The 26,765-nt window shown below is 42.6% G+C and overlaps 3 protein-coding genes across 11 annotated transcripts; 2 read left to right on the top strand and 1 right to left on the bottom strand.

Moving 5' to 3' along the window:
• Positions 1-973: 973 nt before the first annotated feature.
• On the top strand, positions 974-2,155 carry LOC129193345 (claudin-34-like). The gene has a single exon (XM_054797797.1). The coding sequence runs from the start codon at positions 1,200-1,202 to the stop codon at positions 1,866-1,868; it is 669 nt and encodes a 222-aa protein (XP_054653772.1). The 5' UTR covers positions 974-1,199; the 3' UTR covers positions 1,869-2,155.
• Positions 2,156-4,600: 2,445 nt separating this feature from the next.
• On the bottom strand, positions 4,601-6,552 carry sumo1 (small ubiquitin like modifier 1). The gene is made up of 5 exons (XM_054797798.1): positions 6,434-6,552; positions 6,045-6,119; positions 5,818-5,895; positions 5,681-5,752; positions 4,601-5,601 (listed from the first exon to the last, which is right to left on the bottom strand). The coding sequence occupies exons 1-5, from the start codon at positions 6,443-6,445 to the stop codon at positions 5,533-5,535; spliced, it is 306 nt and encodes a 101-aa protein (XP_054653773.1). The 5' UTR covers positions 6,446-6,552; the 3' UTR covers positions 4,601-5,532.
• Positions 6,553-6,890: 338 nt separating this feature from the next.
• Positions 6,891-26,489, top strand: map3k2 (mitogen-activated protein kinase kinase kinase 2). Of its 9 annotated transcripts, XM_054785237.1 has the most exons (18): positions 6,895-7,050; positions 7,125-7,243; positions 8,251-8,323; positions 11,946-12,064; positions 14,604-14,644; positions 14,719-14,818; positions 14,928-15,041; positions 16,552-16,648; positions 16,792-16,922; positions 17,006-17,085; positions 17,162-17,232; positions 17,776-17,892; positions 17,976-18,209; positions 18,291-18,439; positions 18,514-18,645; positions 18,717-18,876; positions 18,943-19,120; positions 23,716-26,489. In XM_054785237.1, the coding sequence occupies exons 3-18, from the start codon at positions 8,269-8,271 to the stop codon at positions 23,933-23,935; spliced, it is 1,998 nt and encodes a 665-aa protein (XP_054641212.1). In that variant the 5' UTR covers positions 6,895-7,050; positions 7,125-7,243; positions 8,251-8,268; the 3' UTR covers positions 23,936-26,489. The 9 variants fall into 9 exon arrangements, with proteins under 9 accessions (XP_054641267.1, XP_054641204.1, XP_054641238.1 ...); XM_054785229.1 differs by having other exon boundaries at positions 6,892-7,243; XM_054785263.1 differs by having other exon boundaries at positions 6,892-7,243; positions 18,717-18,846.
• Positions 26,490-26,765: the final 276 nt, after the last annotated feature.

A 26,765-nucleotide genomic window follows, 5' to 3' on the forward strand; every position in this document is an offset into this window, starting at 1 on the left:
TAAACTGTCGCACAGGTTTGACTTAGTAAGACATAAGTCAAATTTACAAAGTCTAACAATTGGAGTAAAAGAATTACGTCTTTACTTCCAAAGAAAAAAAGCTCCATGAATGAGGCTGTCGGCACACTTGCAAAGCCTTGAGCCTTATGAGCCTTGCTGTCTGGCTTAAAGGGGAGCGAGCACCGCGGTGGTCGATCATAATTACGGTAGTTGAGGTCTCGTATATTAACACAATTTTCCGTATCAAATGCCACAGTATGCTTTACATATGTGACGTTATATGATGTAATGAGTAAATAAAGCTATACTTACGATACAAGTCGCTTGTTTTTCCTCTGTGTAGCGCTGGCATGTTGAAAATGTTTTTTCACACCTGGACATGCACCTTGGGATGGGGAAGGCCGGTAAGGATAGTAGCAATGAAAACTTGGAGCACGCATTGAAGGACACATTCATCGCCCGCATTTTTTGGAGCTTTTTAGAATTGGGACGGCCTTCGCGCACTGCAATGACGCGCAAATACATGCATGTGCACATTTGCAGGGTGCAGACCCTGAAATGGGACACGATATAGTCTCTCCAACATGTCCTGGGCCTTGCCCGAGGTCTTCATACTTTGTATTTATTATGCATTTGTCACAATGCAAGATATTTAGGGTGTTTTTTTCTTTTGTAAGCACTTTGTGATGGTCTTATTTTCTACTCAGAAAGACAGCTGGATGCAAATAAGTGTTTACTCTCATTTAAAAGTACTCCTTTGTCAGGACTCGTGGACAGATTCCTCCCCGCTCCCTTTCAGTGGAGCAAAAGCAATAAAACAACCAGGTGATCATCTTCCTGTGGTGTTTCTGTTTCCTGGTTGTAGAAAAGCAATCAGGGCAAAAAGGCAAAGGCGTGTTTGAGTAGCGACAGTCTGAGCACAGACACAATAACAGTTGGCACTGTCAATCATTTACAGCGCCGTCATGACGGGAATCAGTCTGTGTTACCGGGATGAGGATGAGGAAGTGTGAGCCTTAAACCTTCCCACTCAAAATTTCACTCAATCTGGAGAAACTTCTACATCCTACAGGACAGGATAAAGAAGGGTGGGGAAGGGTTAGGATGTTTTTCTGCCAGAAGTCCAAGCGACAGAGTGGACAGGAGGATGTTGTTGTTGACGTTCTGATGTGGACTTATTGGTGACGTTGCGCCCTGCCATGACACACTCCCAGCTTTGTGCCTTGTGGCTGGGCTGCATGGGCTGGATTCTAACTGCCGTGGCTATGGGACTCGTCCAGTGGAGGGTTTGGTTGGTGTATGACAACGAAGCGATCAGCTCAGGCATAGCCTGGGTGGGCATGTGGAGGGCCTGCTTCAACAGCCACACGCAGGTAAGCCCTGGCTTCGTGGTCACACACTGCAGGTACATCAGCCTCTCGGAGGCGTCCACACCACCTGAGATTGCAGCGGGTCAAGTCCTCATGCTCCTGTCTGTGCTCGTGGGCTTGCTGGGGAACAGCAGTGGGGTTTATGCCCTGAGGAACGTCCACTTTGGATTGGAGAAGAACTTTCCCAGCTGCTTCTTTATCACAGGGGCGCTGTTCTTGTCAGCTTCTGGGATGTCACTTGTGCCCCTCGCATGGAATCTGAGCTCAGTGGTGACCAATCAGACCATCATGTTCCCCCCCGCATTCAAGATGCCCCGGGCCCCTGATTCTCAGCATGTGGGCTGTGGCATCGCCATGGGTTTGGTGGGCACAGTCCTGATGGTTGTGTCTGGGCTTATGTACTGTAGATACAGGTCACCAATAAGGTTGCGGTGGGACGTCTCTGGCGGAAAGGATAACCCAGCATTTGATTCTCATGAACATATTTGGGACATTTAGTTTTATTCATGTCACATGACTCTCTTTGAGATCATCTGTTTTGGTGTCATCCATCCATCCAATGCATTTTCTACCAGGAGTACAGGAAAAAAATTCACACACAGGAAGAACATGTAAACTCCACACAAAGACACCCAAAGGAAGATTCAAGCCCTTGATCTGCTGACTGTGAGGCAAAATGCTAACCTCGAGACCACCGTGCTGCCCATTTGCAAGTAAACCAGTAAATGTATTGGTCAATGCAATGATATGATACATGTACACATAAATAAATATATAAATGAGTAACAGGCAATGGTATCGTCTTTGAGTTTTTTCACCAATCTGTTGCATATTTCAATTCAACATACAAATGTGCTGATGGTTCAGTGTTGTACGTGCGTACCAATGTTTCCAGCTTGGGTTGTATTTCTTTTTTTTTCTTCAATTAAAATTGAGTAAGGTCAGTTTATACTACTTTTTTTCATAGCAAAAGTCCGAGCCTCGTTTTGCCTTACATTGCGTCAAACAAACTATCTTATATGAATAGGAAATGTAATGAAACCCTGCACATCACCCTATTGTTTCAATACAACGTAATTATTTTGGCACCCCAATTGCATTTAAAAGAAAAAGGGACCACATTTCACATAAATAACAAAAGGTTTGACTGTCCAAAAAATGAAATGAACACAAGAGGCCTATTTTTAAGTTAAATAAAACTGCATCGGTTTTTCAGAAAAAATAATTTTAAATAATAATTTAATAAGTATCTCTTTGAAACAAAAGCTGCAACAGTACACCCTCTTAAAGTTTCTGATTGTCTTGTTCTGTTGTAGCTGACATTGGGATTTGCCTAAATTTGTCACACATTTCCTCCTTTTTCTTTTTTAACCTTTGAGTAAGGTCTCTGCAGAAACACTTCACAACTCTCCCGTCAGAGAAAGATTTTTGTTTTGCTCCAACATTCATACAATCCTAAGTGAACACTCATTTTGCACGTTGCTGTGCTGCAAATGAACGCGTTAAGACTCTCGTAGATTGTTCATACTGGGCTCAAAACGACGTTATTTTCTGCGCTCTCACATCCAACTTGGGTGGATACTTCCCCTCGAATGATCTGTCACATCGTATTGTACTTTTGACCAGCGCTACAGTTCCAGAGCACATGAGACCCAGCAGTTTGACACGTTCGATTTTCTTTTTTTTTTTACTTTGGAGCAAGCCGTTGTTCTCTCATTCACTTTTCGGCAAGTAAACAAACATTTTGAGTGACATCGCCGCGTTTGCTGTCATGAAACCATAATAACTGAAATAATTACACCTGCAAACTGCGGCTGAGATCGGTCCGTGAGCATGATTATGTTATTATATTTCCCCACTTTTGTTTTTCCTCCAATTTTTCATGAGCTGAACTCAAAGATCCAAATTTTTTCTGTGTATATAAAAGGCCTATTCCTGTCAAATATTTTTCGCAAATCTGTATGAATTTGTGTTAGTGAGCATTCATCATTCATAATTCATCCACCCCACGGGTGTAGCATATCAAGTAGTCAAGACAGCTCCTGTTTTCACTTCCTGTCCATCCTTATGTTTTTTCTTTTTTTTTTTTTTTTACAAAGTAATGAAAAGTTCCTCATTTTCATTTTTCACCAGCCCATTAAATTGACCAGCATTAAGGCCATCAGCTGCATGGTATGGTGATGAAACGTCCTGTTTTCCCAGGACATGTCCTGTTTTCACGTCCTTAAAGTGATGAAAATGTCCTGGTTTTCATTGTTTTTCATCGGGCCATCAAACTGGCCCACATTAGGGCACGCTGCTGCATGTGACGTAATCCTTGAAAGGCTGCCTTCTGAAAGTGTTGAAACTCTAGATGTTTTTGAACGCTCTTCCTGTGTGTTTGGGTAACAATTTTATATCCATAGAGAAGAGTCACACTTAAAATGTATTGAAAACAATCGTCTGTAAAAAGTGCATCTCATTCCAGGAACAACAAAAAGCAAGGTGGATGAGAAAGAAAACAGTAGCGGATGCAACAACATTATCATCCCGTATGTCTCAGGCCTATCTGAGAAATTCAGGATTTTTGACAAACATACCAGTACACTTCAAACCTGCTAACACTTTGAGACAGAGGTCTGTACATCCCCAAAACAGGACACCCCGTACCCAGAAGAATAATCTGGTCTATGTTGTCCAGTGCAGCGAGAAATGCACCAATTTGCACCCGGGCGGGTGTACGACACTTTACTCCCACATACAATGCTGTCCTTTCATCCCTTCCTAAAAGACTCTAGCCTCTAAGACATAAACAAAGCATAGCCACCTTGGTTTCAAATGTGTTCATGACTATCATTACATCTGAATGGGATGCTAACGAAGGTGATACCACCCAAACGACCATCGTTGGCAACCGGAGGCCCCACTCTATTGTATCCTAACGATGGTCATTTCACACCACAAAAGAGCCAAAAATTGCTGTCTGGACCTGCATCCTCCTTTAGAGGATAAACAGACTGGACCTTGCATCAGGCTCTCAGACTTTGTTTGATAAGGTCCGTGAGGCAGGCCAGCTCATGCTGTTTTCCAAACTGTTCTGTGGGCCAGATGAAATTGCAGCGCAGGCCAGATTTGGCCCTCTGGCCTGAGTTTGACACCTATAGCCTGGTCCACTTTTGTCATCTTTATCACTTATGTGATATCACTTCAGGACAACACCAAATACAGTGCAAACAAAGGGAGAAAATACATTCCATTTATAAATATTTTATTTGGAAAAAAGCTAAATCAGCAGAATCTCAAACCATCTGTATCAATGTTCCTCAGAAGTAAGATCAGTATTGGGACTGGAATCAGTCCTTGCTAATAATAATGTGCACCACTTTGGGAGACTGACTTCAGCGTCATCATCTCAAACATTCTTGATTTGCTAAGCACGAAGATGTGTTCAAATTTAAAATAACGGCGATCTTCTCAAGGAACTTTATAGTACGGACAGTCGGATTCCAACAGCAACAACAAAAGGAGCTGCCACAACAGAAGCAGCACATGCCAACCAAGTGTGTCCAAACAGGTGCAGCAGGGTATTTATTTACATAATGAAAACCTTCCAATATGAGCAGTCGACCACACAGGAGATAAAAACATGGTTGTATCACTCAAAATGCTCTAAAACCGACACCGACATGTACAAGCACAGTTACCATTATCATAAAAATGTTTTCAATACCGATGATAATTATTTTAGGGGACGTAGCCGCAAATGTGGAGAACATAAGCCGCCTGCCCTACAAACTGTTGCACTAACATCACCTTTAAAGGAAACAATGGGGCTGGATTTCAAATTCTGTACAAGGGAAATGTGATGTCAAAAATAAAGTACATCAAAAATTGCCACTTGTTCACATGGTGCAATGCTTCCTGGCACGTTACATCCCAGGATTTGGCTTCCTTGAACGACACAGACTCCTTTACATTTCCCGGTTGTATCATTACGTTATATAATAGATAAGGTATCTGCATGAGGGTCCCTGCAATTCGCCCTGGTCCTATTTCTCACCTCTCCATTCTGATGCATGGAAGCCCTGACAGTTTTGATCCAGATGGTTTGAAAGTGAACAAAATGCATTCATAAAAAAAGCAAAATACAAAATAAAAAAAGAAGGTTAAGGAGATAGGAGGTTTAATCGTTCCAAAGTCCACCTGTCTGTTCTTGATACACCTCAATGACATCCTCGTCCTCCATCCCCAACTGTTAAAACAAATTCACGCACTTCATTAAGATCACTAAGACCGAATCAAGGTGAACATCATGGGTAATAGAAGTGTACCTCTTTTGGAGTTTGGTTATCTGCAATTCTCTGTCCTTCAAACAGAAACCTGAGTGTACTTGCTGGGACGCCCTGCAACACATATATTTTTAGGTCCAGTTGCTATTGTTCAAGTCCAATACTGTGTGTGATCTAACCTGTCTCTGGCTGTAAGACTCCTTCAACTTTTTCAGATGTGTTGTCATCTTCACTTTAAAGTGGATTTCACTGCTGTCCTGGAGAACAAATATTGGCAGTGTCACCCAACCACCAGAATTTCAAATCCCCAACACGTTATTTCAGGAATATGCTATCTGTTTACATACAAATGCATCCTGTTTGGTGCAGAAGAACTGTGAACTTGATAACATGACAGGACTCCTACCTGACCGATCACTTTCAACTTGATGTACTCTCCATCCTTCTTATCCCCACCGTCTTGGCTGGATGGTTTTGTCTCCTACAAAACAACCAATACAATGTTAAACATCACGACTGTAAAAGTAGCCCAAATGATGCTTAGGAGACAAACTGCCGAGGATTACAACGCAGCCGAATGTTACAACAAAAACGTGATAAATAATATCTTGGAAAGTTTTAGCTACAAGATAAACCGAGTAAGTGTTTTGGGGGGAGGGCCTCTAACTACAGGAGCTAATGTTAGCATATTACAGCACAAGGTACGACGTGACAACCACTAAAGCAGCTTTATGTTTCGTTTTGCCTTACAAGCATGTAATGAACAACAATTACGATGAAATACTTGCATCTTACCGTATCTGACATGTTTTCACTGTGGGCGAAGACACAAATGTAATAACAATAGAATTAGCGCTAACTAGCAAACGCGGCTTCGTTCACCATAAGCCCGATGTTGTGAGAGTCTTGGTTACAGGAACTGACGTTAACAAACGACCCACTTTCAAAATAAAATCATAATTCGTAATAAACATTTTATTGTTACACTGTGATACTGTTAAACGCTATAATTACTTTCGATCAGTTCTTGCAGCTATTTTGGCAATGAATATAAAAAAAATTAAGGACAGTCTTGGTGTTCAAGTTGTATTTAGTGTGTATATTCATGAATTGCTATCATTCTCTGACAGCTCAGGTAGACTCTGAAAACGGTGGTATTTCCTCATGTGGAATAACAAAATAAAAGCTTATTTACTATAGTGTCATCGCATGAGACGTTTGTTTTGTCAGTCATATGTAGCAACTTCCGGCACTCGCTGTCAACAATCCAGTACCTTGATGCAGATGAGGCCACACAGCAAGCAAAGCTATCCTAGGCAGCCAACACAACGAAAAGTAGCACAAAATGGCAGCTCTTCCGTAACTTCGTTTTTCTAACAGCACGGAGAAGGGGCTACACCACCGGATGAATGGTACATTTGTATGCCAGGAGATACATTGATGGTTAAAGTGACAGCCCGAGGGCCTCGTCGTCGTGTTCCAACAGCACTCGAGTGAAGTTGCCAGCGGAGTGCCAAACTTCGGCTTCCCCCAGCGGCTCTCCGCGGGGCCCGGTGCGCGAGTCACCGGCCCTGTGGATGAGGGAGTAAATAGAATTCCGTACAGGTAAGATACGTGGAATACAAGTGGCAAACCAGATTATCATTGTAACGGTGAAGGATTGTTTTACTACCACATCGTGGTATAGCCCCACTGTGCATCCACTTTAGCGTTAGCATAGCTTGACAACTTCCCCCGGCCTGACAGCTTAGCTGCACGCTGAACTGTCTTCTGCTTTTTATTGCCCTTCGCTTCCGTCGTCAGTCACGGCCATTTTAGCATGTTGTGAGACGACACAGCCTGTTATTTTATTGGGATGGCAAATTGAATCGCAACAGTTGACATTTTTTAGCTATCAACTTGCTCTCGCCGATAGCATTGAAGCTAATTAACCACCAAGCAGGCCACAGTCACGGCTGCAATGTTTGTTGTGAGTATAGCAACGCTGGGTCGCTAGCATGTTACCAACACAGTGTAAATGATATTGTAAGTGTGTGAAGTCCCAACATGATTGTAGTCAATGAGTGATGCCCATAGACTGCATCAGCTGATAATCATTAATGTTCTTCATATATATATATATATATACACACACACGCACACGCACACGCACACGCACACGCACACACACACACACACACACACACACACACACACACACACACACACACACACACACACACACACACACACACACACATGCACATACATACATATACCCCTAAACAAAAAACAACAATGAACTGCCTGTTGAGCAAGATGAACAGTGTCAGCAGTGTCATCTTTTAACCTTGTCATGGCTGTTACATGTGAATTGTCATGTTATATATTCAAGTGAAACACTCATCATTACAGTTTTGTGCTTTGAATGGGTAAGGAGCGAAAGTTCATTACTGTCTAGTGAAAAACCTGCTGTCTATGTTAAAACATGCGGTGGTAGTTAGTAAAATGTACTGTTGCTGGCTGTGCTCGATACATGGTGCTGCATGAAGACAACATGTCAACCAAGTGTTCCGTTGCACTCGTCAGCCAGCCTATTCCTGCTCCAACTTGTGTGTTGTGTGCTCTTACAGGAGGAAGGAATCCCTTTGATGGGAGAATCCTCTTGCCTGGACTGTTGGGTCAATAGCCGTGTCATTATGATGGGTATGTATCTGTGTCGTTTATAGGATGAAACAGAACTTATGCAGCTAATGGAAACACAGTGACAAGTGTTTTGATACCGATGGTCAACCTCACACACACAGACAAAGCAACGCAGTGCCTCACTCACTCACTCACTCCGCAGCAGGAGACGACGACGTGAGAAACTGCGAAACATACTACTTTATTTATTTATTTATTTTTACACCATGGTAATCTGTGACTTTATAAAACAATATAACACTACACTTTAGTGCCACGCTGTCAGGGCCAGTCAAGGAGGACATTGTAGTTTTTTCAAGCAAGTTTTAAAAATAGATTCAACTGTTAATCCACATGTCCACCATTATGTAAGACCATTATACAGCGTTTTAAAGTGAAAAAAAATATATGCAGATATACACATACTCATACATTCACAAGTTAATGTTTTGAAAGCAGTTACATTGTTATATAAAATGTAGTTTAGTCTCTTGTATTAAGTCAAGTAACGCGATACATGTTTTGATTTATTATTTTGTTTGTATTGAACTTTTTTTTTCACTTTTTAATGTTTGCTTTAGGGTTGGTTTTTCAGCTGTTTGCAAATTCTCAGTGGCTGCATACGAAACTTGTCTATAGCTAGTAAATAGTATGACTAATTGATATTGGTAAGATGTTTTTGTGTCTTTTATAAACACATCATGTATTAGGCTAATGTGAGGTGTTTAAACTATGTATTATCACCTTCAGTCCAATGCAGCCACTTGTTTTTATTTAAAAATGGTCAACTATAGTATCAAATTCTATGCTAATTATCAAAATACACTATATATATATATATTCATTCATTACACAGGCAGAGGGCAAGAGTAAGGTGTGGAGACGTTACGTTAGATAGCTAGGGCTCCTGCACCAGCAAAGCAAAGAACACTTAAAAGTTAATCACAGAGGCATGTCCCTATGTTGACAGTGTTATTAATTAAACTTCCTGTATGTGCAGTATATAGCCTGTCTATGTCAGTGCTCTTATTTCGTATATCGGCTGATATATCAGTTATCGGCCAATATGTCGGCTTTTTTCAGACCCTAATTTCGGCAAGGCCCCAAAATCTCATATCTGTCGGGCTCTAGTCTGATGTGTCTCATCTTTCTCTTGACGACCCTGACCAAATAGACTCTGTGGGGTTCAGGTTGGGCGAGTTTGCTGGCTAATCAAGCACAGTAACACCATGTTCGTTGAAGCAGCTTTTGGTACCTTTTGGCAGTGTGGTCAGGTGCTAAGTCCTGCTGGAAAATGAAATCAGCATCTCCGTGAAGTTTGTCAGAAGGAAGCATGACGTGCTTTAAAATTTCCTGGTAGATGGCTGCGTAGAGTGTGGTCTTGAGAAAACAGTGGAACAGCACCAGCAGATGACATGGTAGCCCTAATAATCACTGACTGTGGGAACTTCACATTGGACTTCAAGCAACCTGGATTCTGTGCCTCTCCAATGCTTCCTCCAGAATATGGGACTTTGATTTCCAAATGATATGCAAAATGGACTTTCATCTGGAAAGAGGATTTTGGACCACCAGTTTTTTTCCACAGCCCAGGTAAGACGCTTCTGACGTCTCTGGTTTAGGAGTGGCTTCACATGAGGAATACGACATTCCTAGCCCACGTCTAGGATTGGTCTGTGCGTAGTGGCTCTTGATGCACTGACTCCAGCCTCAGTCCGCTCCCTAATTCTTAAATGGATTTTTCTAGACAATCTTCTCAAGGCTGCGCTTATCCCTTTTGCTGGTGCACCTTTTCCTTCCACTTAACTTTCTATGAATATGCTTGGATACAACACTCTGAACAGCCAGCTTCTTCAGCAATGGCCTTTTGTGGCCTACCCTTCATGTGTAGGCTGTCAGTCACTGTCTTGTGGACATGTGTCAAGTCCACAGTCTTCCCCATGATTATGTAGCCTATCAACCCAGACTGAGAGCTCATTAAAATGCAGAGAAAGCCTTTGCACGTGTTTGGAGTTAGTTAGCTGATTAGTTTGTGACACCATGGCTTTTTTTTTTTTTTTTAACAATATTTACATTTTTTTAAGACACTGAATTTTTGGGTTTCATTGTAAGTATGTGATAATGGTCAAATTGCAAGAAATAAAGGTTTGAAATATTTCACTCTGTGTAAATAATCTATTTTAAATACGGGTTTCACTTTCTGAAATGCCGGTGTCATAGGGCCCTAAGTAATTTGTTTTAGTTCTTTCCAAATTGTTTTTTTTTTTCGTGTAAATTTTTTAGAATTCCGTCTTTTACCTTTTGCACTTATTTTACCAGCACAGAGTGTGTACTTTTGTGACAGTAAGTAAAATGTCCTTTAATTAAAAGCAAACATACTTACATTTATTGATGCAATACATCCTAGGTTCCCAAAGTGGGGTACGCCAATTGTCATTGGGGCTACGTGAATAAAAATGGAAAACAATTAGCGGCTAACACAATTATGAGCGCACCTGAACGCCTCATAGCACACGGTGCACATGGTCATAGCAGAAAGAAGGAAGGAGACACGTATGTGCGTGTCAGGATGAGAGAGTGGGGATTCCCAAGAAAATGAGGCTTTATCGCTGCTTGTGTGTATTTTTGTACTTTTAGATACTGCTTTGTCATGTTTGTTCACCTTTCCCTTTCAATTTGGGATCAAATTAATGTGCATATTTAAATCAAAGTGGTTGCAAGTGAAAAAGTGAAGCTTAGGTTCAACCCATTCAAAGGGAAGGATCCTAAAATTCGGCTGAAATAAGATATGTCGGACGAATACGTAGATACTTTATTCATTTCCAAGAGAAATTGACATCTGATCTATCTGGTAAAACTTTCTTCAAAATTTGAGCATGTACAATACAAAGTTTTGAACCAGAATTACTTACTATAAAATTAATTAACCAATTAATCCTGATTCATATTTAAATTTAATGACATGTAAAAATGCTTTGTTTTTTAAGTGTGCAGCAGTAGGGGGTACATGTCTTCAAGTCAAATGTCGGAAAAGGGTACGCGACTGTAAAAAGTTTAGGAACCACTGCAATACATCACTGGACAATTTTGCCCAGTATTTCAGAAACGCCTGTACCCTGGCTAACTTTTCTTATGGGATGCCACCCTCTGCACACATTGATACAAAATTCTCACCATGCTTGTGGTTAAGCAGGACTTGGTCACCAATGCTATTCCAATTGTGTTATTAATGTAATACATTTTTTATGACACACTACTTTTTTTGTACAATTAGGATGTGGCAGGCAGTGCTCTTATTTTGAAGTGTATTGTGTGTGTTCAGAATGTCTCTTGACAGCTAAGACAAGCTTGGTGCAAGAATAAACATGCCTCATGTCCTTATTTCAGTCTGAATTTGCCCGGCGTCAGCGGGCATCGTAAGACACATTAACAAGCGGTAAAATTTGCGGTGTGTTGCTTTAGGCATGAATTACAGCCGACTGTAACCTGTTACTGTTACTGATAACTGTGTTATCATGTTATTTTTTTAATTATACGTTATTTAAAAAAAATCAAAAGTTAAGGTAGTGTGTTTGATTGTTTCTATGTTCTACTTTATGAACAGGGGTTAATTTATTTTCCTTTTTTTTGTTTGAATGAACAGATGAGCAGGAGGCGCTGCAGTCAATCATGCAGGACCTGGCAGAACTGCACCGCTCCAGCCGTCCTGCCGGCTTCATGTCGGACCTGAGCAAACCCAAAGCCTCCTCGCCCAAGAACCTGGTAAGCACCGTGCTCAAATATACCCCTATTCCATTATGGCTGTTTCCGAGTTGGTTTTCAGTGATTAAGTGCACAATGGAGGTGCCGAGCAAGAGCCATTTTCTGTGGCTCTCATCTCATCTCAAAGCTTACTTTGGCTCCTGGCGAACTCTTTGGTGAGGGCAGACTTACTTCATGTATAAAATCCATATTGCTATATACACTCCTGAAGAAAATGTTAAGACCAGTTGAAAAATTGCAAGAATTGATATTTTGCACTGTTGGATCTTAAGAAGGTTCTAAGTAGCTTCAAAGTGGTAAGACCCAAGAAAATGTCACCGGCCCTGAGCCGGAGGATTTGATTGGTTGTCTATCAAGACACGGGACGATCTTAAGCCCAAATGAAGATTGTTACTGGTGCAGACTGCAGTTCAATAACCATCAGACGGCATCTGCGAGAGAAGGGTTTTAAGAACAAAAAACATTTTTCAAAAGCATTGTCTCTTTGCCACAGAACGTTTTAGTCTCTGATGAGAAAAATGTTTGCTTCCAACTTACTGGCATGACAAGGAGATCCCACCTGAGGTGCCATGATCTGGGGTGCTTTATCTTTCAATGAAACAATGGAGCTTCAGGTTGTGCGGGGACGTCAAACGGCAGCTGGCTATGTGGCGATGTCGCAGGGGGGCATCCCTCTGAAGGCCCTCGTCTGTGGTAATGACTAGGGTTGGGCAGTGCTTGAATTTGAGCGATTCCAATTTCAATTCCTCGTTTCGATTCCGGTTCCTAACGATTCTCAATTCCTATTTTTTTCAGCGGTAGGATCATAAAAGTTTCATGGTTTAAATGAGGGCGCTAACCAAAGTTCTTGAAATGTCTGAATCTCTCCATGATTTTTTTTTTTTATTATTATATAAACTTTTTATGAATGAATTTCTCACAGGGCTATTTTCAACCATTATATAAATATCAAACCATTGAACTTGAACATAAATGTTTAGATGTCTCTTTACATAGCAGTACACGTTCACAAATGATTTTTATTTTTGAAAACCTCATGAAAAAACAATGACACATTGTTGTTTATGTGTTGAGTGTCTTATGATGCAGAATAGACAAAGTGTAACTTAACCATGTTACTGAGCTCCTACTAACCTGCATGCAGAATATTGTACGGTGTATGGAGCAACACTTAACGCGTGGTCTTGCCAACTTCCTGGCTAAAACTAGCGTTAACGTCTATGAAAAAGTAGACAGCCTTAGGTTAGCTGGATATTTGACATGGCCACCGTATTTGCAGTATAAAGTATAATTTTTTTGCTGCTTCAATGTTGGCAGAAGATTGATGTAATTTATTGTTTGACATACCTGACCGGTTGGAAAAAGTCCGGCGTAGCGCGTCAAACACAGGGCACTCTGTACACTGTGAATCCAAGAGGTGTTTAATCACGTTAGTGGTGCACCCTCCTTTCATGGTATGATGGCGTTGCAAATGTCGCATTGCACCGACCGTTTATTTTTTCCTCCGAATTTTAGACAAACTTTGGCGCGCCGTTGCGCACTGTCCATGGTTGAAATGGATGAACACAACCGCTTGCTACCGCTTCTTCTTCGTTGGTGTTCGCCACCTTCTTCTTAGTTGGTTTTATCCGGCCATTTTTTCCGGTCGGCGGGTTCGTCAATCACCGAACGTAGGAATCAAAATTTTAAAGAATGAACGATTCCCTGTTCCCATCGACGCTCGATGCCCAACCCTAGTAATGACTGACTTTTTCAACAGGACAATGTGCCCTCCATGAAGCCATCTTCACCACCCGGAGTAACATTCCCACTAGCCTCCTTGAAACACTGGCATCAAGCATGCCAATTTTTGAAGTGATTAACACGAATGGTGCAGCTACTCATTGTGTCATTTTGGGAACATTTTAGTTTTATTTTAGGGGGTTTCGGTTTGTTTGTTTTTTTTTGTTTTTTAGCTATGGTCTTAAACTTTTGATCAGATGATGAATATCCTATTTCGGTTTAATTGTTCTTTGCAATAAATTGCGTGTCTCAACATTTGTTTGTCTCACTCCCCATGTCTTCTTTTTGTATTTTGAAACTCTACGTAGAACCTCCTTCAGATCCAACAGTGCAAAATGTAAATTCTTGCAGTTTCAACTGGTCTTAAAATTTTGACCAGGAGTGTACATTGCTGCCTCTTGTGATAACAATATATATCACAATGTATTATTTGGCATATAAACGATATTAGAACCATTTCAGAGCAGGTCACATACTCTTTTTAGGCGCTTAGAAACATACTGCACAAACTAGCCTGCAACATTTTTGCTCTACACATTTATTTTCAGTGAAAGCAGTGAATTCTTTCAAGTTTCTTTCTAATAGTGCGATGCCACAGACAGTTAAAACTGCCAAACAGTGCAGAAGGCAGTAAATATAGTTTGGTTTTGTCTTTGCTTAAATGACACAGAAAACGCAAAGAACAAAAACTGGCATCTTCTCAGTATGTCGTTTCTTCTGACATTTGACGTTCTCTCAATGTTTGCATTTGGGACAGAATGACGTCAGAGTGAAGTTCGAGTTTAAAGGCGAGAAGAGGTGAGGCTTGGGCTTGCTTCAGTACTCGTGCTCCTCTGCACACCCTTTGACCTCTGACGTCTTCATTTTTGTAGAATTTTGCAATTCCGTCGACCCATCAAGTTGGATGACTTGAGGGCAAAAGCTAAGGTGGCTTTTGGTCAGGCGATGGACCTTCACTACAGCAACAACGAGGTAGAGCCAAAACTGTTAAGACCATTATTAACTGACCCAGTCAGTCTTTTCAGATGAACAGTACATTCACTGAGCTCTCCTCGCTTATTTCGCCCCTTGGCTTCTGTAGCTGGTGATTCCTCTGACCGTTCAGGATGACCTGGACAAGGCGGTGGAGCTACTGGATCGGAGCATTCACATGAAGAGCCTGAAGATCCTCTTGGTGCTGCAGATCTCTTCACAGGTAACTTGGGTTCAGTACAACACCAACAAAGAAACCCTGTGTACCGGGGGTTCTCAACTGGTCTTAACCTGTGCTACACTTTGAAAACCCCCGGTGTATGTAAACTTTTGACCGAGACTGTATAGTGTCTGGAACTGTGCGTTGAGTAGGAGGAGGGAGCTGCCTATCAAAATCAATTACAGATTAAATATTTTAATTAGGGGCTGGGTAAAAAAATATTGAATTGATTTATAGATTTTGCCTCAGTTTGTGTACATTTTCTGTTTGGCTTACAATATGATTTGCATGAGTCCAACTGTGTTGTTAATCATATATTGTATGATTATTTTGTATTTTTAATCACAAACGTCCTTGTTAGCATCCTTAGCTTACGAACAAAATGGGAACTGAAAGTCAGCTATGTAGCCAATCTGTCATCAGCAGTTGTCTCTCAAAAATGTTAACATGCTATTGGCTGTCCATTGTTGTGTGTGTGATGAAGATGCATCGTCATCGCAGCCATCTTTTTTACGTATGTGTTCCACAGCGGATGAAGATGCGAGGGTCGCAGCCATTCTCATCACATAAACAGCATTTGACAGCCGATAGTGTGCATTAACACGACGTCAGAAAAAGTAAAGCCAAGCAATTTGTGAGCTTTGAATTTTTTTTTTTTCAAGGAGGCATTTTTGTCATGCAAATGTATTACTCTTACGAACGCATATTGTTTTGAGAAGCCAAACTCTTTTCATAAGTAGCCCCAATAACTAACCAGAACTACGTTTCTCATCACGGAAATCAGACCAGAACTGGGCTCACGGGACCAAGTGCGCGGTAAGTCACTGTTGATGGACTACACTGCTGATGAGGATGTCATACAACTTCATGTAAAAAAATCCGAGCTATCCCTTTAAGGTTACTTTTACCTTTGTTGAAGATGTGACTGTTCTCAAAGACACAATGTCATGGCGAGAAACCACACAGACCACACACCATCATATTTTTTGTCATATTTTGAATTGTCCACCTACTTTATCAAAATGCTGGGACTTACAACTTTCTTCGGCTCCATTTTGGGTTATGGAGGTGAAAAACATTATGGAATTCAGTAAATAACTCATGGCACAACAGGAAGGCGGTGTCCGTGTGGGGTCTTGCAGCGACATCGTGTCTTTGGGAACAGTCGCATCCAGATTCACGTCTTCAACGACGGTAAAAGTAACCTTAAACGTTCATTTATCCCTTTCAGTCATCATTCATATGTAGTTATCTCTGTATATAGTCGGCTTTGTTCAGACTTTGCGTTTGTCTACGGGCTTACAACACACTTCAGAAGCACTTCCTGGTTTCAGTATGCTTACACAAGTGATTACAACTGCAAGTGACTTGATGCTGTATCATTACTTTCTGTTATATCATGTGCCAAACCTAGGAACACAAAATCTCTCTGACATTGTCAATGATAACTATAACGAAGTAGCCAATTGTCTGGTGCCTAGTGGGATACAATGTGTATTTCCAATGTTTCCAGAACTCTTCCTGCAATATGGGCCTTCTGCCGTCCTGTGAGGAGTTGGACAACACAGGATTCAGAGTCCCAGACAAGAAGAGCATGCTTGGATCATTAGGTAAGAGAATAACAATATTTTTACTGAATCACCTACCCAGAGTGAAGCTTTGCCACCCAGTGGCTTGTGACGTGCAAGGCCAGTTGTGTTTTAGAGGCCCAAAGGTTTTATTATTGAGCAAATGTTGTGTCCAATTGGCTCAGGGTCTCATTCGACGGACCGCAGCTCTCCTCCGCCTGGATATATTCCTGATGCACTCCAGCAGGTGGCGAGGAATGGCTCCTTCACAAGTATCAACAGCGAAGGAGAGTTCATTCCAGAGAGCATGGACCAGGTGCTCCTCCTCAGTTTCAAGCATGTAAACCTTGCCATTCTCCGTGCATGGGAAATATGAGTGTTGCGTCTTTCTCTCCTCAGATGTTGGACCCGTTGAGCATGAGCAGTCCAGAAAATTCTGCGTCTGGAAGTTGTCCTTCTTTGGACAGCCCTCTGGACAGGTTAGGACAAATTTAGTCAGTCTGCAGTGAGATTGCATGATACCATACTTGACTGAGATAATCGTCTGTTAAACAGCGACTACCCAAAGTCAAGGATGCCGAGAGCACAGAGCTACCCTGACAACCACCAGGACTTTCCAGGTGCAGGTACTGTCTATGTACAGTGGGGGAAATAATGATTTGATCTCCTGCTGATATTGTAAGTTGTCACCCCCACCAAGCACTGATATGAATTTTTTTTAAATTCTAAGTCTTTCATTTTTTATTTTAGGTTGATTTTAACAAAGAGATGCAGAATATCACAGTCCATATCTGCTTCTACAAACACACCCATTAAATAAGGTTTATAAATGAATTAGTTGATGCTTGGTGAAAAAGAGACCACTGTTAGTGTGATAATTTAAAAATGGAAGGAAAACAGGAAGGTGACGGATCAGCACCATCCTTGCCGTCAAACATGGAGGTGGAAACGTTTTGCTTTTGGGCTGCTTCTTTGCTAAGGGGACAGGCTGCATTCAGTGGCCAATAAATGGGGCCACGTTTCGTACGATCTTGGATAAGAATATCCTGGTCTCAATGCTTGCAGGGGATCAAATATTGTATGATATATCCACCCCCCCACTGTATGTATGGCTGCAGCACTGGTACATACCCATTCAGAGAATCTTCTATACCTTTTGTCATGAGCAGCGCTCCTTATCCCCGCTTCTGCAGAGTACGACATCCCAGTCTTTGACAAGACAGGAAAAGGAGGCACATATCCTCGGCGATACGGCATTCCCTTCGGCTTGCAGGATTACAGTGATGGTGTGCATTCGGTTCTAGTTCCCTCTCAAACGTTGGGTGATGCAAGTACAACACACCTTTCTCTCCTTTTTTTTGTGCACCAGGGAGGAAGACATTCCCTCGTGCTCGGCGAACACAGGCACACGGTCTCCGCTCACCTGTCAGCTTCAGCCCCACGGAGCAGTCTCCCAGCACCAGCAGCGGCAGCAGTGTCTTTACCCCCGACCTGGAAGATGCTGCTGGGCCTGCCAGGCGGCCACGAAGAGGAAGTGACATTGAAGTCAATCAGTCGACCACCCCAAGCTTGACAGTCATGGACATCAGTCCGCCCAGCCGCTGTGAGTTCTCTCTTTGACATCCCGACAGCTCGGCTTTTTTTTTTTTTTTTTTTCCACCTTGACCATGCAATGTATCTCCAGCACCACGAGCGCCCACCAACTGGCGTCTGGGGAAGCTGCTTGGCCAGGGTGCCTTCGGACGGGTTTTCCTTTGCTATGACGCTGATACTGGACGGGAACTGGCTGTCAAACAGGTCCAGTTTGATCCAGAGAGTCCTGAGACGAGCAAGGTCAGAATTGTTTTACTTTTAATGTTCTTTCTCATGTGGCGGGAAAGCTGGAAAGATTCTTTTGTTACGAGCAGGAGGTGAGTGCGCTGGAGTGCGAAATTCAGCTGCTGAAAAACCTTTGTCACGAGCGCATCGTGCAATACTACGGCTGTCTGCGAGATACCTTGGAACGAACGCTCTCCATCTTCATGGAGTACATGCCTGGAGTGAGTTCTCATGTCCTCTCAGCTGTGGGTTAAGCTCTGAATGCTCCACTAAGCATGTCTCTTGTCTTTAGGGTTCCATAAAGGACCAAGTGAAGTCCTATGGCGCACTGACAGAGAATGTGACACGTCGTTACACTCGGCAGATTCTTGAAGGTGTTTCCTACCTTCACAGCAACATGATCGTTCACAGGGACATCAAAGGTGATGCCTGTGTCATTGTGTTATCTCCAGGTATCTGGGCTAGGGCCTGAATGTGCCTGAAAGATGCGAGTCTCATTCAAAACTCTGTGTCTTCAGGGGCCAATATCCTCAGAGACTCTGTCGGAAATGTGAAGTTGGGCGACTTTGGGGCCAGTCGGCGGCTGCAGACCATCTGTCTGTCAGGAACAGGAATCAAGTCGGTGACCGGCACCCCTTACTGGATGAGCCCGGAAGTAATTAGTGGCGAGGGTTACGGCAGGAAGGCTGACATCTGGTAAGACCACATATTCATTCTTCCATTTTCTACAGTTTGAGTGGAACCTATCCCACCTTGTACAGAGGCGGGGTGCAGACAGGACTGGTCACCCTTGCAATTAAGAATTCAGTCCAATGTTAAGCTATACAGTGGAACCTGTTCAAGTCGGTCCCATTTATTTTGACAACCCGTCTATGTCCACCAACTCATCAAGTCACGATCCACTGTATTCTTCTTATTACTAAAAAGTGCCAGCTTAAGTTGACGTTGGCATGCATTTCTATGAAAAGTGAGTCCGTTTATGTCGACATGTGTTGTATTATGTTAACTTACTCATTATTGCTAAGCAGCGTCAAACAACAACTGCAAAATCAGGATTCCCACGTGTCCTGGAAAACCTGGAGAATGATCGACCCACTTTCCAGTCATAGAAAACATATGGAAAATGAGGAAGAAAGGTTAAATGTCTTTGAAACGCTTTTGCCTGGTGACTTCCGACAGGTGAAAAGTTATGCGCACGCACGTGTTGTCACCTCATCACATTGCTCAGGCTACGGGATCACTGCATGGACAGACAGCTGCCGCTAGCATAGCAAGCTACTGAGCTAACTAGTTAGCCTCTCCAATTTACTTTTGGAGTGGGGATGCCAAACGGGGGAAAGGATAAAGAAGCCCAAAACTTACCACTTCCACACGGAATGAGAGCACCTTTTTCTTACTTGATCTCAGCCATTGCATGTCCGTCTCAACCATGACATGTCGCCTCGGCTCTGCAGGCTCAATAACCAGTCTCCATGCAGTGTGAAACGTAATTCAAGATTCAAGAGATTCAAGAGAGTTTTATTGTCATGTGCATGGTAAAACAGCAGTTATACCATGCAATGAAAATCTTATTCTGTTCATTCTCCCAAGGAAAAGAAAGAAAAACACAAGAAAGAATAAGAACATAAGAAACATAAACACATATACATAAATACCAAGAAATTAAGCAACAACAACAGAAGAGACATTAATGCTAGTAAATAATACAAATAAATAAATAAATAAATAAAGTGCTATGAGTGTGTGTTGCGTGTGGCGTGTCTGAGTGCTTCATTGAGAAGCCTGATGGCCTGTGGGTAAAAGCTGTTTGCCAGCCTTGTGGTCCTGGACTTCAAACTCCTGTAGCGTCTGCCTGATGGTAGGAGTGTGAATAATGAGTGTTGTGGATGTGTGCTGTCCTTGATGAGGTTGTGTGTTCTGCGTAGGACTCTAGATGTATAAATGTCTTGCAGTGAGGGGAGGGCTGCCCCAACAATGTTCTGTGAGGTCTTGATCACCCGCTGGAGTGCCTTCCTATCACGTGTTGTACAGTTACCGTACCAAACAGTGATGGAGGCGGTAAGGACACTTTCGATGGTGCATCTGTAGAAGCAACTCAGGATTGTGGTGGACATGCCAAATTTCCTCAGTCTTCTCAGGAAGTACAGTCTCCTTTGGGACTTCTTCAGAATTTGTTGGGTGTTGTGAGACCAGGTGAGGTCCTCGCTGATGTGTGTGCCAAGGAACTTGAAGGTTTTCACCCTCTCCACCTCAGTCTCACCAATAAACAGGGGTCTATGTGGCTCCTTTTCCCTTGTTCTTGGGTCGATGATCATCTCTTTAGTCTTATCTGTATTGAGAAGGAGATTGTTATCACGACACCAAGCTATGAGGTCCGCCACCTCTCTTCTGTATGATGTTTCAACACCACCAGTGATCAGTCCGATGACTGTAGTGTCATCCGCAAATTTAATGAAGCTGGTGTTGTTGTGGGAGGCCACGCAATCGTAGGTGAAGAGCGTGTAGAGGAGTGGACTCAGCACACACCCCTGTGGGGTCCCAGTGCTCACAATTCTTGAGCTGGATGTGCGGTTGTGGACTCTGACTGACTGGGGTCTGCCTGTGAGAAAGTTAAACACCCAGTTACAGAGGGAGGGAGACAGGCCAAGTGTGAGGAGCTTATTTGTGAGTTTGTGGGGGCTGACTGTATTAAAAGCGGAGCTATAGTCTATAAATAGCATTCTGACGTATGTGTCCTGGCCCTGTAGGTGAGAAAGGGCTGTGTGGATGGCAGTGTTGACTGCATCATCCGTGGACCGGTTCTGGCGATATGCAAACTGTAGAGGGTCCACAGTTGCCGCCGGGATGCTCTTTTTGATGTGGGTCATGACTAATCTTTCAAAGCACTTCATAACAATAGGAGTGAGTGCTATAGGGCGATAGTCATTCAAGCAGGTCACGTTGCTCTTCTTGGGTACGGGCACTATGGTGGTGGACTTAAAGCAGGTCGGTACAGATGCTTGTGCAAGCGACAGGTTAAATATGTCAGCAAGCACATCAGCTAGCTCTGATGAGCAAACCCGAAGTGCACGTCCTGAGATGTTGTCTGGGCCTGCTGCTTTTCGTGGGTTTGTTTTGTTTAGAACCCTGCGCACATCAGCTGATGTCACCATGAGAGGTGCGTCCTGTGTGCTCCCCAGGTTCAGCCACCCTCTCTGCTCATCAGAAGTTTGGGTGTCAAAGCGGGCATAGAACTCGTTCAGCTCATCTGGAAGTGTGGTTTGGCTGGACGTGGCTACGCTACTCTGCTGTCGATAGTCTGTGATGTGCTGGAGCCCCGCCCACATGCGCCGAGGGTCTGAGGTGGAATAGTAGCCCTCCAGCTTCTGTCTGTACTGTCTTTTGGCCTCCCGTATGGACCTCCTCAGGTCATATCTGGCCTTTTTGTAGTCATCAGCGGTGCCCATGACAAATGCAGTCGAACGAGCACGTAGCTTAGCCCTTACATCACAGTTCATCCACTGTTTTTGGTTAGGGTATTTTCTGTAATACTTGGTGGTGGTAACAGTCTCTATACATGTGCTAATGTAGCCAGTAACAGCAGAAGCATATTCATCCAAATCAGCAGTACAATCTTCTCTCCCCGCTGCAGTTTTAAACACATCCCAGTTTGTGCAGCCAAAGCAGTCCTGAAGTACTTGATCAGTTTCTTCATTCCATACTTTAACTGCTTTAAACTACTTTAACTAATGTAATGTCTCATAACATTACCGATGCCTCGTGACCACAGTACTACATGTAACTCATCTTTCAATATTTTTGACTAACAGGCCATAGTCAAACCATGAAACAGCGATCATTTATTCATTAATAATAATAAAAAAAAAAAACGCTATATTCGAGCCACGATATAGCGAGGGATGACTGTATACAGTTTTGATTTGTTTGAGAAAAATAAACGTCCATTTCTAGAAACAGAACTGTTCTCGATTTTTGTTTCTTTATATTTTGTTTAATAATAGTGGTGTTATATATGGTTAGGACAAGTCTACAGGCACAGTTTTTGTCTAATCCATCTTTGACTCTCTTTACTTTTATGTGTGCACAAACTACAGTTCAATCTATAGTTAAAAAAAAAACAATAGCTATAAATAAATTTTTATCAGTATCAGTCTTGAGAAGCAGAAAGGTATCTGTTGGAAAAAATGTATATCGTGCTTCCCAAAAAATACTTAGAGTTGAAGCCAGTATTCATTGACCCTTTGGTGAGCTACTCAAAATCAGCTGGCAAGCTACTGGTATCTCCCACTGGTTGGAGACCCTGAGCCTAGAGACCAAACTAGCAACTGTAAGTTAAAAAATATCATGAGTATTGATCTCTGTAACAGCTGAAAATGTCCTTTTAAAAGTCCTGGAAGATAATTTCAGGGAAAGAGTGGGAAACCTGCTTCTACTACAACAACGAACAAAATGTACCCATTTCTTTTTTCTTTTTTTTTTTGTATTGGTAGCCCTCACTACTTTGTTGATGCCCAATCTCGTCTGATCTCAGAAGTACTAACCAGGGTCAGGCCTGGTTAGTACTTAGATGCCAAGCCGCCTGGGAACACCAGGTGCTGTAAGCTTGGGGCTGCACGGTGGCCTAGTGGTTAGCATCTTGGCCACACTGTCAGGTGATGAAGGTGAGGTGATGTGGGTTCGTATCTCCATTCGGGCATCTCTGTGTGGAGTTTGCATGTTCTTCTTGTGTGTGCGTGGGTTTTTTCTGGATACTTCATCCTATTTCAGCCCAATCGGAGACTCTAAGTTGCCTTTGGGCGTGAATGTGAATGTCTGTCTATATGTGGCCTCTCGCTCGAAGTCAGCTGGGATAGGCTCCAGCAAACCCCCGCGACCTTAGTGAGGACAAGTGGTATAGAAAAAAACATGAAAGAATGAATTTTAGCCACCAGGAGAAAAATTTGCGCATGTCTGAAACCTTTTTCGTCATTGTAGGCAAGACATACAATGCAGTAACTCTGTTAGGTAAAAGTATAAAATATACAAAAAATGAATACTTTACTATCGCCCATTCTCCGTATGTCTCCGTCCAAAGTCACAAGTAAATGTGCAAGCAATGGCCAGTTTTGGTGATGTCTATATCTGCTTATGTCGATGTGAGTCCGCCAGTCCAAGGGACGTCGACATAATCAGGTTCCACTGTATTTTGCATCAAAGGACTCGCTGTACATGTTTATTTTGGATGAATGTGAATGGTCCGTGTGGGTGAGGGGAAACCCACGTTCCATACTGTATGTGTGTCGTCCTCTCAGGAGTGTTGGCTGCACTGTTGTGGAAATGCTGACCCAACGACCCCCCTGGGCGGAGTTCGAGGCCATGGCGGCGATCTTTAAGATTGCCACGCAGCCCACCAACCCTGTGCTGCCAGCTCACGTGTCGGACCACTGCAGGGAGTTTCTCAAACGTATCTTTGTGGAGACCAAGCAGCGTCCGTCTGCAGATGAGCTGCTGAGGCACATCTTTGTACATTAAGATGAGAGCGGCTTAGCCTGACAGCACACCCACTTCTAAAGCCGGGCTTGCTTGCTGTAACCATATTGGACCAGGAAGATGGTTGGGTGCTTCCAGGCCTCTTTGTATGAAACTGCTGAAGACACAAGTCTTCTCTTTTTGCACCTTACTTTCTCAAACAAGGAGGAATCAAGCGCGATCTCAGAACTCTCAGAAAACAGCTCCCCTTTTTTTAATGCCCTCTCTTCAAATGTTGGTGTCGTTGTTGTGGACCAGACCCCAGAATGTAGTCTCCTGCCTGTGATGACCTGGACTTGCTGCTAAAAAAAAACCCCATGCAGACAACACCTTCCACTCACCTGCCTTCATCTCGCCTTCTTTTTCGGTCGCCATTTTGCCATGTGCCTTTTTTTCAGTTTCTCCACATTGCCTGAATGAGTTTGTCGTCGTCGCATTATGTCACACATGTTGGCTCCAAGTCCTGCCGCTGGCTAGCCCGCACACGCACACACACACACACAATATCTCATAGATGCAAGAAAGCCTGCTTCAGTCACTGTAATTTTCACACATACAAAAAACTGTAAGACCTTGAATGAAACCCTCAGCTGTGTTGCAGTCTAGGGCTGCTAAGTATTTGATCCCCTGCTTAGTAAGTTTACCAATCTGCAAAGACAATCCATAATTCTTTATGGTAGAGAGACAGAATGTGAAACCAATCCAGAAAAAACACAAAGAAAAATTCATTTGTATTTGATCCCCAATGCAAAACGTGGCTTAGTAGTTGTTGGCAAGCTCGGAGCTCAGATGTTTCTTCTAGTAGGTCGCCAGGGTTGCACACATCTCAGGAGAGACCTTTAGTAGAGAAACAGAATGTTTCCACGTCCATGTTTGCTAGTGGGGATGGAGTTGTTTGTGTTTTAGGCCGCATTTCTCTGCTTCCAAACACGTTGAGCAGAGTTTATGCCATCGAGATCACTTTTGGCCTCATCCGACTCATGAAATGTCTTCAGGTCTGGCAGGTGTGGATTTTCTTGGTGACTGTGCTCACAACTCCCTTGACATCATTAACCAACTCCTCCCGTGTAATTCTCTCAACTTTCTCACAATCATCCGTACCCTTAAAATCTCGCTTGGGGCTCTTCTATTTCTGAATGATTCCATTCCAGTCTTGTACAATCTCGTCCCCGCGGTCCTTTGACAGCTCTTTGGTCTTGCCCATGGTGGTGGAGAGGTTAGATTTTTGTGATGTAAGTGTCTTATCGACCTAACAAGTAGTTTTTCTGAATTTTTTTTCAACATTGTGTCTGTCTTGGTTACAATAAACCTCATCAGCAAGGGATCAAATACTTCATTTTCGCGTATGTTCCTTTTAGCAGTGACACAGTCGTGAGTCGCCATCAGTAACACTCTCCATCTGGCCTGAGATTGATGCCTTAAATGTTCCTGTCAGTCAGCCAATGAGAGCCACACCAGAGAGAGGTCTGCTTTAAAAGATCCCCCACCACCCCCTGTTTACCAAAAAAATGTACACTTGGCTTCCATCATACCTAACTAAATGTTCCATATTGACCACGCCCTGAGCTTCATGTAGTTTAGTTAAATGTGAAGCCTGATGTCTGCTGGAATGACCACACTTGGTCTTGTAGGTAAAATATTCCAGTTAAATTTTAGAGGGTGTTTTTGCCTTCAGCGGTCACTTGATGGATCAAAAAGCCACTAATACACACTTGTTTCCCCTCCATCCCGTTTTGTCCAAAATGTACAATTCCTCTTACGGCACTTAACATTCACTCCGCATGGCACTATAACAAATACTCTTCATACAGTCATAGAAACTTTAGTGGCCATGTTGTGTTTAAACCTTTAAACCAGGATGCACTATCTTTGACTCACTGAGTTTTTAAATGTTTGTTTTTTTATTTTATGTTTTCTGTAGTTTTTATTTTATATTTTTGCAATTCTTCCTCAGCTGTTTCTTTGCACATAACATAATGTTCCCTCACATAAGTGTGTGTGTGTGTGTGTGTGTGTTTGCAATGAATGTAAGTTGTCAGATGGCCTCATTCACCACAGTGGATTAACGTTTCACTACCAGTATTTGTCAGTACGCATTCTCACTTGAGTGTGTGAAGCCACTGTATGTGTGTGTGTGTGTGTGTGTGTGTGTAACTACTGTCTATGCTCAGTTGGTGCCACCCATAATGCCTAAAGCGTTGTCATCACGAGCGGAGGACACCGATGATTAAAACTTGTACAAATGTAAAAAAGTGAAATGTACCTTTTTTTTGTTTTTCTAAAGTCTGTTTATGTGTGTCTTGTAAAAGAAGCCATGTTTATAATTCTAATTGGTTTGTGACCAATACGCCTGTTTATATCAGATCTGTATATCAGTGGTACGTATAATTTTTTAATATATATATTTTTTATTTCACTTGGGAAGATTTATGCATGGTTGGTCCAGACAAATGCAGCAGTGCCGTTTAAACTTTCTTGGCCAAATTCTGCAGTAATGCAACAGCTGTGTGTTCGTTATGACAGTGAAGAATAATAAAAGGTATTTATTTCACCTGTACCTGTTTCATTTTTACATTTGAAAACAGAAAGGAACTTCAGATTAGACAGGTTGTAATTACAGCACTTTTAGGATTCTTGTACAACAAAGACATTTTTAAGATTTCACCCATACAACACATTAGTCCAATGGTCAGGAGAACGAATAGTCTCTCCTTATACGCGACCTAATCGGCTGCGTAGCACTGGCGTGACCTCAAACATTGACATCATCGGTCATTAACTAGCCACGGGTCCCCATAACTGTCAACTATCCTGTTTTCCTCGGTAAACTCCT

Source organism: Dunckerocampus dactyliophorus, chromosome 1 (assembly GCF_027744805.1).
Source record: "Dunckerocampus dactyliophorus isolate RoL2022-P2 chromosome 1, RoL_Ddac_1.1, whole genome shotgun sequence".
Lineage (NCBI taxonomy): Eukaryota > Metazoa > Chordata > Actinopteri > Syngnathiformes > Syngnathidae > Dunckerocampus > Dunckerocampus dactyliophorus.

Excerpts from the sequence above, each read along its gene's own strand:
- sumo1 (XM_054797798.1), bottom strand. Across the intron at positions 5,753-5,817 it reads AGTCTTACAGCCAGAGACAG|GGCGTCCCAGCAAGTACACT; the intron begins GTTAGATCACAC and ends TATGTGTTGCAG. Across the intron at positions 5,602-5,680 it reads ATAACCAAACTCCAAAAGAG|TTGGGGATGGAGGACGAGGA; the intron begins GTACACTTCTAT and ends TTGTTTTAACAG.
- LOC129193345 (XM_054797797.1), top strand. The coding sequence starts at position 1,200 with ATGACACACTCCCAGCTTTGTGCCTTGTGGCTGGGCTGCATGGGCTGG.
- map3k2 (XM_054785229.1), top strand. The coding sequence starts at position 8,269 with ATGGGAGAATCCTCTTGCCTGGACTGTTGGGTCAATAGCCGTGTCATT. Across the intron at positions 8,324-11,945 it reads TAGCCGTGTCATTATGATGG|ATGAGCAGGAGGCGCTGCAG; the intron begins GTATGTATCTGT and ends TTGAATGAACAG. Across the intron at positions 14,819-14,927 it reads TTCACTACAGCAACAACGAG|CTGGTGATTCCTCTGACCGT; the intron begins GTAGAGCCAAAA and ends TGGCTTCTGTAG.